Source organism: Engystomops pustulosus, chromosome 6, assembly GCF_040894005.1.
Source record: "Engystomops pustulosus chromosome 6, aEngPut4.maternal, whole genome shotgun sequence".
Taxonomy (NCBI): domain Eukaryota; kingdom Metazoa; phylum Chordata; class Amphibia; order Anura; family Leptodactylidae; genus Engystomops; species Engystomops pustulosus.
The window spans coordinates 47,820,131-47,832,762 of NC_092416.1; the positions used below are offsets into that span (position 1 = coordinate 47,820,131).

The 12,632-nt window shown below is 46.1% G+C and overlaps 2 protein-coding genes across 2 annotated transcripts; both read left to right on the forward strand.

The window, feature by feature from the left end:
* The first annotated feature begins 909 nt into the window (after positions 1–909).
* PEX10 (peroxisomal biogenesis factor 10) lies at positions 910–12,386 on the forward strand. Its single transcript, XM_072155964.1, has 6 exons — positions 910–1,131; positions 5,632–5,712; positions 6,409–6,815; positions 7,351–7,526; positions 8,051–8,186; positions 8,980–12,386. Exons 1-6 carry the CDS (start codon positions 1,020–1,022, stop codon positions 9,046–9,048), a joined length of 981 nt encoding a protein of 326 aa, XP_072012065.1. The 5' UTR covers positions 910–1,019; the 3' UTR covers positions 9,049–12,386.
* On the forward strand, positions 3,056–4,336 carry LOC140135023 (actin, cytoplasmic-like). Its single transcript, XM_072155963.1, has one exon. It carries the CDS (start codon positions 3,172–3,174, stop codon positions 4,273–4,275), a length of 1,104 nt encoding a protein of 367 aa, XP_072012064.1. The 5' UTR covers positions 3,056–3,171; the 3' UTR covers positions 4,276–4,336.
* Positions 12,387–12,632: the final 246 nt, after the last annotated feature.

Consider the following 12,632-nt stretch of genomic DNA (forward strand, 5'->3'; position numbering starts at 1 on the left):
CGTGTATGGCGAGTGTGCTAGGTGCCATGTGTGGCGTGTGTGTGCCAGGGGCCGTGTATGGCGAGTGTGCTAGGTGGCGTGTGTGTGCCAGGTGCTGTGTGTAGTGTGTGTGTGCCAGGGGCCGTGTATGGCGAGTGTGCTAGGTGGCGTGTGTGTGCCAGGTGCTGTGTGTAGTGTGTGTGCGCCAGGGGCTGTGTGTGGCGAGTGTGCCAGGTGCTGTGTGCCGTGTTTCAGGCTTTAATGATTTTCTTGTATCAATAGACGTTTATTAGATCGTTAGTAGACATTAATAGATAAATATATACACGACTAGGAGTTATATATTTGTATTCCTAAAAATTTCATACTCCTCATCGGCTAAAAATACTCCTCAAAAATGGTAAAAGGAGTATTATTACCCTTCCAGAAAAATGTTAGTGCGACCTCTGGGACCAACAAATATGTTGCTGTTATATGACTAAAATGAATTTTCCAATATTAAGCAGGTTATTTGAATAGTAAGGGGTGTCACAAAACACAAGGTCTTACATTTATCTGTCTACTATATAGTGAGATCTACTATCTATCCATGTATAGAGGCTGCTGGTCACCACCTAACACCACCGAGACCAATGTACAAGGAGCAGCGGCGCTGGAATGTAGGGAAAGAGTCAGAAAAGTATGAGATCTTTCATGGCGCCCCCTGATAATGAACACAATTAGAGGGCTGAGGTGTAGTGTAGAGCCTACAGTGCTGAGCTATGTGTGAGGTACAAATCCTGGAGTACTGAGTTATGTATATGTGAGCTGTAGTGTGTAGTGCTGAGCTATATGTGAGTTGTAGTGTGTAGTGCTGAGCTATGTGCCTCTCCATTTATCCTTCCTGTATCAGCAGTTTTCCTGCCTGCGTCTTGGCCCCTCCCCCATGTGACAGGTCACATGATCCTGATGACGTCACCCCATGTCCCGTAGTCCCCTGGCTGTAGCGCCCCCTTCCTGCAGGTGTCGGGTGATGCGGGGTACACAGCTCTCCTGCAGTCATGGCCTTCGCTGCCGCCAACCAGCCGCAGCTGATCCGCAGCAGTCAGAAGGACGAGCAGTACAAGGGCGGCCTGCGGGGCCGGGCACATGAGGCCTTCCAGGCGTTCACAGGTCAGTGCACTCCAGGCCATCCGTGACGAGGATTGTGCTGATAAATCACAGCTATGTCCTCCTCTGCTGGATAACTACAACTCCCAGCTTGCGCTGCCAACCTGTGCTTCTCCAGCAGCTGGAGAAATACAACTCCCAGCATGCACAGTCAACCTGTCCTCCTTTGCTGGAGAACTACAACTCCCAGCGTACTCTGCCCACCTGCCCTCCTCCAACTGCTGGAGAACTACTACTCCCAGCGTGCACTGTCACCCTGCCCTCCTCCAACTGCTGGAGAACTACTACTCCCAGCGTGCACTGCCACCCTGCCCTCCTCCAACTGCTGGAGAACTACTACTACCAGCGTGCACTGCCACCCTGCCCTCCTCCAACTGCTGGAGAACTACTACTCCCAGCGTGCACGGCCACCCTACCCTCCTCCAACTGCTAGAGAACTACTACTCCCAGCGTGCACGGCCACCCTGCCCTCCTCCAACTGCTAGAGAACTACTACTCCCAGCATGCACTGCCCACCTGCCCTCCTGCAACTGCTGGAGAACTACAACTCCCAGCGTGCTCTGCCCACCTGCCCTCCTCCAACTGCTGGAGAACTACAACTCCCAGCGTACTCTGCCCTCCTCCAACTGCTGGAGAACTACAACTCCCAGCGTACTCTGCCCACCTGCCCTCCTCCAACTGCTGGAGAACTACAACTCCCAGCGTACTCTGCCCACCTGCCCTCCTCCAACTGCTGGAGAACTACTACTCCCAGCGTGCACTGCCACCCTGCCCTCCTCCAACTGCTGGAGAACTACTACTCCCAGCGTGCACTGCCACCCTGCCCTCCTCCAACTGCTGGAGAACTACTACTCCCAGCGTGCACTGCCACCCTGCCCTCCTCCAACTGCTGGAGAACTACTACTCCCAGCGTGCACTGCCACCCTGCCCTCCTCCAACTGCTAGAGAACTACTACTCCCAGCGTGCACTGCCCACCTGCAACTGCTGGAGAACTACAACTCCCAGCGTGCTCTGCCCACCTGCCCTCCTCCAACTGCTGGAGAACTACAACTCCCAGCGTACTCTGCCCTCCTCCAACTGCTTGAGAACTACTACTCCCAGCGTGCACTGCCCACCTGCCCTCCTCCAACTGCTGGAGAACTACTACTCCCAGCGTGCACTGCCACCCTGCCCTCCTCCAACTGCTGGAGAACTACTACTCCCAGCGTGCACTGCCACCCTGCCCTCCTCCAACTGCTGGAGAACTACTACTCCCAGCGTGCACTGCCAAGCTGCCCTCCTCCAACTGCTGGAGAACTACTACTCCCAGCGTGCACTGCCACCCTGCCCTCCTCCAACTGCTAGAGAACTACTACTCCCAGCGTGCACTGCCCTCCTGCAACTGCTGGAGAACTACAACTCCCATCGTGCTCTGCCCTCCTGCAACTGCTGGAGAACTACAACTCCCAGCGTGCTCTGCCCACCTGCCCTCCAACTGCTGGAGAACTACAACTCCCAGCGTACTCTGCCCTCCTGCAACTGCTGGAGAACTACAACTCCCAGCGTGCACTGCCCACCTGCCCTCCTGCTGTGTGTTCACACTTTTGCCTGAGCTACAAACATGGGCAGGAGTTTTGTGTCTCAGTCTCCTTATAGATGGGTCCACAGAAACCATGACTGTGTGTATGAGCCCATAAAGATGAATCGATGGAGTTTTTAGGGTATAGCACTTTTTTTTTTCAATTGTTACATTGAAAAAAAAAGTAATTAAAATTTTTTTTTTGTTACAACTTTCCCTTTGAAGTGGATAAAACATAGAAATGGCGCCACTCCATGAACATGGTTGTGTTTGATATTGCAGAGTGGATGGGTTTCTACAGTATGTTGCTCACGACTTGTGGAGCATTGTGACAGGTCATTGTGATGTCACATTAGGCTTCTATCTCCTCCAGACTTATCCCAGAACCTGGTTCACATGGGCCCGGAGTCCCCCATTGACCTTTTATTACCATCATAGACCTACTTTATAGCTCTAAACAAAGTTGGTCACCATAACTCGGACCATGGATCTGCCGGCTGTAATATTTGACAACGGGTCAGGTCTATGTAAGGCAGGGGTGGCCGGGGACTTATTCCCTAAGACTGTGTTTACCTCGGTGGTGGGACGCTCCCAGGTAACACCACCTATGGTTGGAGTAGGCCAGAAGGAATGCTACATTGGAGAAGAGGCCCAAGCTAGAAGAGGTGTCCTCTCTTTGACGTATCCAGTAGAACGAGGCATGATAACATCTTGGGATGACATTGAGAAAATCTGGACCCACGTGTACGACCGCGAACTTCACCTAACAGCCAGTGACCACCCGGTCTTGTTGACAGAGGTCCCTTTGAGTCCTTTACAGAACCGTGAGAAGGCGGCGGAAATCATGTTTGAGTTGTTTAATGTCCCGGGGATGTACGTAGCGTTACAAGCTGCCCTGACGCTGTATGCTTCAGGTGCCACCACTGGGATGTTTGTGAATATCGGAGATGGAGTCGTCCATGCAGTGCCAATCTTTGATGGTTACATTATATCCCACGCTATGGCACGACTGCATTTAGCCGGAAGTGACATCACCGAGTGTCTCATGAGGCTACTTTTCGAAATCGGCCACACTTTTATGAGCAGTGCCGAGCGAGAAATAGCCAGGGACATCAAGGAGCGCCTCTGTTATGTGGAGCTAGAACCGCAGGAGACCCGGACAGAAGCTCTGAAGGTTTACACTCTTCCTGATGGAAACACTGTGAGCCTTGGCAGTCAGCTGTCCCGAGCCCCTGAGATCCTCTTTTCTCCGGCTAATGTTGGTCTGGAGGCACCTGGTGTGCATGAACTGCTCTACAGAAGTATAATGAAATGTCCCATTGATGTTCGCAGAGATCTCTACGGCAGTATCGTCTTGACGGGTGGGACCACCTTGTTTCCTGGCTTTGAAGAGAGGATCTCAAGGGAGGTGGAACATCTGGTACCAAGTGGAGTAAAAGTAAGGACCATCCTTCCGGAGAAAAGGCAGTATTCTGTGTGGATGGGGGCTTCCATCCTCTCGAGCCTGTCTGTCTTCCGAGATCTATGGCTCACCAGCAGTGAATATAAGGAAGTTGGTCCGGCTGCTGTACATAAAAGATGCTTATAGGGCCAATGCTGTCTTATATCTTAGTACATTGATATAAGGAATAAACCAAAAGTGCAACATATCATTTGTGCAGTCATTTTTCAGAGGGTTCTACATTTTAAATGGGAAGATGAAGAAGCCTGAGTGAGTTATCTCAGATTTAGGCTTCTACACCCGCGCCTGGACCCAGGAATAGCATATATTCTGCTGGAGAGGTGAGCACTACTCATCCCTACTTCTCCATAGGGAGGCGTTCTGCGGGGCCGTACATGTAGAGCCTGCTCTATATTTTTTCAGGCGACTGCATGAAAGCCCATAATGCGGCCATATAGCTTAGAACCGCCATAAACAGCCTTAATTTATCACATCATAAACTTTATTTATCACAAATATTTCAACAGGACCTTTCACCACCGCACACATGTTGATATCATACTCTAGGCTCACAGTGTTTCCATACTCTATCATTGGACTTATTTACCTGTAAACTACTTTATATGGGTGTTTCAGTCCTTTCCTTTGCTAATCTTCTTTGACACAGTCTAGACAGTGTCAAAAAAGCTGATGTGTACATGCACGGTGTGATCTCCCTATGCTCATCTATGACACTGTCTCCTGATGCTGCCCGCTGGGAGTTGGGAGCCCTCGCTGAATAGGTGCAGGATATAGATGAAGGCAAAGAAGGGCTAAGGAGCTGAGAATAGGTAAGTATTGAAATCCCTAGGCAACAATCACTCTATATAGAAGTAGCCGCAAGGTAACAAACATTCTATTGTGGTAGCCACCTTGTCCTGTTCTGTGTGCCAAGCAGGGAGTGTGCAGGAGACACTGTGCACGTACACAGCAAACTCTGACACTGTCTCCCACTGATTGGACAGTGTCAAAGAAGATTATCAATAACACACGCCCCCTCCTCTGCTCCAGGACCTCTTCTCGGACAGTGGAATGGATTACAATGGGCAGATACGGGAACCAATATAAGCAACTGCGGGGGCTAGAAAGAAAATTTAAAGTGCCTCCACTGTATATTCATCCTGAAATGTCCACTTTTAAGACTAGATGATCATTATTAGATCACTGGGGTCTAACCCCATGCCTAAGCTTCATCTTTGACAGGCAGCTAGGTTGACAATTAAATTCTATTTGTTTTTTTGAAAAAAACTTATGCTTTCTTCCTGTCATGTGCATTGAGCAGGCAGGGGAGTGAGGAGGATGGTGTGGAGGAGAGGAGGAATTCATGGTGGACAACCACTTTAAATATGAGTTTGATGTGGATTTCAGCACAGATTCTGAAAATCCTCAATCTATTATAGATTTTTACACATTAAAATGAAAATGACGTTTTTTAGTGAATTGTTTTTTTTTCCCTTCCTGAAGGTGCCAAAAAATGGCTGCAGTGGAGGAAAGAAATTGAACTCTGCTGTGACCTTGCGTACTATACTCTGACAACATTTTCAGGTAAGATGTGTTTTGAGTGTTCTTTTATGTATCATCAGTCCCTGTTCTGTCCTGGTGAATCTCACAATATATCTGTGTAAACAGGGAGCTCTAGTTCTCTGATACAGCGTAGAGCAGAAATCCTCCGCATAGCCGCCGTACTAGCTACATACTGCTTTATTCCTTGGGTGAAATTGCCCATGGCCGGCCTGCAGCAGGAAGACTCCCCTAGTGTTTTCTATGGTGTCCGGAGTAATTCAGGTATAGAAGCAGCAGTAGCAGAGCGGCCGGGATGTAGTACATACAGTTTTAAGAGTTTACTGTCCTCTTGAGTGTGATATATTTTTATTTTTTTTAAAAGGTTATTCCAAACTTTTATGATATATACCCTAGATATTTTGAGAACAGGGGTCTGATATTTCCCTCCCTGCATCCTTCTGGATGGAGGCCACTCTCCATAGGAGCACCGTAAATAGCCAATAAAAGGTGGCCGTGCATGCGCAGCAAACTCCATTGACCTCGGCATCGAAAAAGGGAGTCAAACCCCTTGCACCGCCCCCCATGTCTCAGCTTCATCTTTGGCAGGCAGCTAGGTTGACAATTAAATTCTATTTGCTTCTTTGAAAAAACTTATGCTTTCTTTGTCTTGGTGTCTCGCATATGTCGTACTATGTATTGGAAAGTGGACACGATATTTATATACTTTTTCGCATCCAGGTTTCCAGACTCTTGGGGAGGAGTATGTTAATATTGTACAAGTGGATTCTTCTAAGCGGAAGGTGCCATCCCTGCTGCAGCGCACGCTACTCATCTGCTGTCACACCCTCTTCCCTTACCTGCTGGATAAGGAGCTGGTGCGTCTAGAACATGAGCTACAGATAGAAGTAGACGGAGTCCGGCTCCCGCACAGCAGCCTGTCCTCCGGGTCCCATCACCGATCATGGATGTGGAAATGGATCCACAGAAAGATCGCCGCCCTCTCCGAGCAGCAGAAAAAGACGCTGATAAAGACTGTGTATATGTTCCGACAGAGTATTACTTTCCTCAGAAGGTTTCACCTGGCCATGTTCTACATCAATGGAACCTTCTACCACATTGCCAAAAGGATAACTGGGATCACCTATGTAAGTAACTCATTGTCACTCCTAGGTGCTGCTGGGAAGGAGGATCAGGCATGTGTGATCCTATGTCTTGTAAGGGAATAAGAGGCTCTCATGGTGAGGAAGGGTCATCAGAAGAGCCTTTGCCATTCCATACAAAGTATATAGGATCCACAATGATCCCAGACTCTGAATGGAACACGAGGTGCATTCTTAGCTTTCCTGTCCTATGAATTTACCTGTGTTCCTATCCAGTGCAGACCAAGGGTACTGGATGGTGCTGCATCTGCATTGACTTTCACTGTAGATGCTCAGCAGTGTTATTCAATTTATATTGAGCATAGCACCCTATGGCACCCTGCGTAGCTGTGCGAGTCGCTTTCCACTATTAATTCTTGAAGTCTAGTTTGCTGCCACATCTTTGGGCCGGTGATTTGGGATAATATTGCAGTCATATGCACTTCATATACATCTGTATGGATTCTGGTTACAAGTTATGCACCAGAGACTTTGTAGACCTACACATAGGAATGAATAATTGTGGTTCATTTTCTTACAGCTCCGCGTGCGTGGATTACCAGGAGAGGACAATGTTGTGCGCAATAGTTACAGCCTCCTCGGCGCGGTGTCCGTGGTTCACCTCATGTTGCTGGTTTTTGTACAGCTGCAGAGTGTTCAGCAGAAGCAGGAGGCGCAGCAGAAGTTTAAGCTCCACCGAAGGATGTCTTATCAGAGGTGAGGATACCCAGCCGCTGCGTCTGATCTGTGTCCTGATGCAGTGCTTTTCTTCATCCCCTAATGTGTTTTCTTTGTGGGGTCCATGAGCTAAAAGATGGCAACATTTGGAGAGAGAAAAATCTGGACCACATATCCGCACATCATACAATGATCTATTGGCGCTAGGCTACATTGCCAAAACAAACTACAGGTTCTTAATTACATTTAGAACAAATTGTATAAGATATTAACCACTTTAGTGACCCCAGTGGGTGCGGCATCACAAGGTATCCATCATCTCTGCAACACGGCCCCCCAGTACTCACACTCACAAGGCTTAGCCCCCTTGGCTTTGAGCCACCCATGACTACCACACCATAGAAACGGTGAATGAAGCCATCCTGACACTAAGACTACAAGTACACGTGGACTTTACACATTACACTCCCTCGCATTGTGTTGCACATTATGATGTTACCAATTGCAATACGTCACAGCGATAGAAAGATCCAAATGACACTTTCATTGTTTTATATTCCCAGAGCGCCTCCGCATGAAAAATCCTATCAGAGGCCTTCAAAATGCACATTGTGCTTGGAACACCGGCGGCACAGCACAGCAACGCCATGTGGGCACCTCTTCTGCTGGGAGTGCATCACCGAGTGGTGTAACACAAAGGTGAGACATCACCATGCTGTCTGGGATCAGTAACTTGTCAGCTGCATTGTGTGACCGGTGACAGCTCTATGTAGAAATGTATCTTTCGTGGCGATACTTTTAGGTGAATTTTGCAGTTGTACAGTAAATGTGTCTGTGTTTTGTGTGTTACAAGCCTTATTGTTACAGGATGTCAGACACCACAGATGTGTCTATAAGATGACAGTGATGCGCTACTTGATAGCGCTATGAATTATGATGTTGTATCGCGTAATCGCCCAAATTAATTTCCGTAAGAAGAAACTGGGAAAAAAGTGAGACTCCATCTGTGCTGCTGATATACAGCGCTCTGGAATATACCCTTTCATCTTATTTGTCACTAAAGCTTTATAGTCATGTAAAACATCCTGAAAATTGTGTATTTATCACAGAAGAGATCGCACATCACACAATCAGACACATTGGATACCACAAATCAATCAGAGTGAATGCCACATCATAGTCCTAAGTCTAAGGCCCCTGTTCCTCCAGCTTTGCATATTGATCCTCTGATTCAGCTTGTTGAAAATAAAAGGGTCACACATTGCGGTAGCTAGCTCCAATAGTTGGCATCTTCCTTCCTCCTGGATGACAGCATGTTTGCATACATTACAATGGAGTTGAAGTGAAATCCCACACACCACTTGTAAATTGCATTGTCACTGTGCAGTTTTTTATATCATGGATAATCCTTCTAAAACCAAAGGTTAGTGGGGCTGGTTAATGAATGATATATCTGTACTATGTCCCGCATTGTTCTTATTATATTTTTCAGGCTGAATGCCCATTATGTCGGGAGAAGTTCCATCCGCAGAAACTGGTCTACTTGCGTCACTACCGATGACTCCTTAACACCTCCTGCAACTCAAGGGCTTCACCAGACGACGTCTTAAGCAGCTTTTTTTTTTCTCTTGTCACGTTAGGGTTAAGGTTTTCTAACCCATTCTACAAAAGCACAAACTACTCCAGGCCAAACTTACAGTCTGAAGTTTACAGGAAATCTGCTCATAATACTGTACTGACAGATATATATGTATGGAATTATAATGTGTATTAGTGTGCATCAGAGGTCTAACGAGAAATAGAAATCGATCCGTTTAATTTTTGCAGAATTCTATATAGTTCTTATAATCGTTGTACCTGTGCTCTAGCGCCACCTGCTGCCATATACTTAGTATGGCTAAGCAGTTCTATTACAAGTAATAGCTTCCTTAGGAGTTGGCTGGAATTACACAACAGCCGTTCGCACCTTGATATGGAGGATGGGTGACCTTGAAAAGATTGCCAAGATTTTGGTAGTGATGCAAGTCTGAAGCAGAGTTTTATTTTCCATAGAGAATAATTGGAGATGTGTAAATCACGGTTGTAGCTTTCGTGTAGCCTTAGCTTTAAAGGAAAGGTTGTATTTACATAGGATTGTGATTTTTACATATCTGAATCATCTGCTGGCATATTAACCATACGCTTACATCTGACGTTCCAGAGCTATTAATGTACATACTCCACTTCTATACAGACTCCTCCCATAAGGTGAGGGATATTTGGTTTTTGAGTGAATTTCAAGGAAAACCTAAAAAGTTCACCCTGAATGCTGCTCTCGTTTATATCTCCAACATCCTTGATATCTATGCTGAGGGAGAATTGACTATCATCAGTGTACAGCACTGCAGCGCACTGCTCCCTCCTCCAGCATATATGCTCCTTGGTCCCAGTGAACCTAGTGTGTAGGGTAATATTACAGGTAGTCTAGCATGCAGACCTGATGCTAAAGATTTTGAACAGTCTGATTTCAGACTTGGGTGCCTCTCATTGAAGTACAGGTATTCCCCTACTTAAGGACACCCAACTTACAGAGCACCCCTAGTTACAGACTGGCCTATTTACCCACTGTGACCTCTGGTGAAGCTCTCTGGATGCTATTACTATAGTCCCAGGCTGCGATAATCAGCTGTGAGGTTTCTGTAATGAAGTTTTATTGATAATCCTTGGTCCCATTACAGCAAAAAATATTGAAAATCCAATTGTCAATGGGACAACAATTATAAAATATACAGTTCCAACTTACATATAAATTCAACTTAAGTACAAACTTAAGGAACCTATCTTGTACGTAACCCGGGGAATTCCTGTACTGTCAATTTTTTTTTTAAGGTCTCATGATGTTAAAATGTGAACAGCATGATAAGGAGGACTGTTTAATTCTAATTGAACCAGCTCATTTATTGGCTGATTCATGGGTCATGCTTTTTTTTTTTTTTTTTAAAGAACAGCAAGAGCAAGTTGTGTATGGGCAATCAAAAGTCACTTTAAGTTCACCTGTAAAGGTCAGAGAGCATTTAAGGTTCTTCCTGAAATATCATTCACGTGCCAAATACCCCTAAATTTGTGTGTATGTATACTTTCTTTCAAGCCACAATTCTAGAATATAATTATTATTTCTCTTAGTTCTGTAGTCCAGGGACCCTTATAAATACCACTAACCAGCTAGGTTTTCTTTAGAGGACATGATGGGACTTGTAGTCCACACAGCAGGTAAGCTGGAAGAATTGAATTGATTGTCATGGACTATATAGAGTTTGCACATACTGTATTGAGATGCAGTTAAATGATCAGCCATTGACTACTATTGATCTGCTCCTGGCCTTATCCAGGCTTCTTCTAATGTTTTACATGTACTGTGATTTAATATATGAAAATCTAGAAGGGCACTAGGCCGTGTTCACACTGGACAGTGTTATAATGTCTAACTAGTATAGTAAAGTAGCCTTCTCTTTATGTGAAGACATGCACGCTCTGCCTAGCATGTGTATGTGGGGTTGGAGGGAATACCTTTAAGTCAAACCCAGCCATAGAAAGAGACAGGCAGCTATTGATGGTACCGTATATACTCGAGTATAAGCCAAGACTCCTAATTTTACCACCAAAAACTGGGAAAAACCTATTGACTCGTATAAGCCGAGGGTGTAGTATACAGCCTGCCCCTTCATGTATACAGCCTGCCTTCCCCCCTGTATGTTGAGCACATTAAAAAAATAAACTTAATTCTCACCTTCCGGCGATACTCACCCCCGATCCTCTGCGGTGGCTCTCGATCCCCGGCAGCAGCTTCTGTCTTCTTTCTTCTCTTGCCGGCGGAGTTGCATCCATGCGATCTTCCCGCCCGCGCTCACTACGATGCAGCGGTGAGAGCCGACGGGGAGATCGCATGGACGCGACTCCGCCGGCAAAAGAAGAAAGAAGACAGCCACCTCCGAGGATCGGGGGTGAGCATCGTCGGAAGGTGAGAATTAAGTTTATTTAATGTGCTGAACTTCAGGAGTCGCCGCCGGTGGATCCGGGCACCGGAGGGCGAGTATAATGGGTTTTTTTAAATTGACTCATGTATAAGCCGAGGTGAGTTTTTTCAGCACATTTTTTGTGCTGAAAAACTCGGCTTATACACGAGTATATACTACATGGACAGCTTCTGCTTCCTTAGTCAACCATGAGAACCAGGTCATCAAGTCTTGTGTTAATGGAGCTGTGGTGGGCATTAATGGTTACACAATGGTCTGTCAGTGAATGGAGTGGATATGGGACCCCATTTTCTTTATCAACCCTTTAAGGCCGGTTGCCCATACCTGAAACTCACTCCAGGCGCTGGAGGATCAAACCTTGAACCACTCAACATACATGCCGAGTTCAATTCAGTGATTCAAGGCTTGGTAAAGGAAATCCCAACACAAGGGCTTTCCCAGACTGAACAGCCTCATGGGCAACTGGCCTAAGGCCGGCGGCACGCGTGGCGTTCTGAACCCGTTTTTAAGCAGTCCATTAAAAACTGCATCCGTTTTTGACCGGTTTTACCAATTATCTTAATTAAAATGGGTAAAAACCGTGTGCGTTTTTAACGGACTACTTAAAAACGGGTTCAAAATGCCACGTGTGCCGCCGGCCTTATTTGGCCTCCATTGAGGATTTGCTGTTGAGCTGCCAGCAGACTGTCAGGGAATTTTTCTATTACCCTGCGATGCCAAGAAAGACAAAATGGGCTGCTAGTCTAATGCATAAACAGGTCAGGCTCCTTGCAGACATTCCCTGGGGGGACCCTAGTCACAAAGGAGTGAATATCCCATTATAAAATTCTACATTAGAAAAAAAAAAATTGCACTTAAAGAAATAAAAAAAAAAAAAAAAAAAAAAGGCCAAGTGTGTCCCCTTCAGTTCTCCTATGTGAACCCAGCCTAGAAATTCTAGAGTGTATTTAAGTTTGACTGTATTTCTAATTTATATTTTGTGAGATTTAATTCATTAATTTTATATTTTGCTATGACTGAATATTTAATTGTATTAATGCCATTTGAATAAAACTCCTTTAACGGATCGGTCTTTTCTCCTCATTGTAGAAGATGGCGCTATGAACGCTGTTGGAGTGATAACCTGTTACAC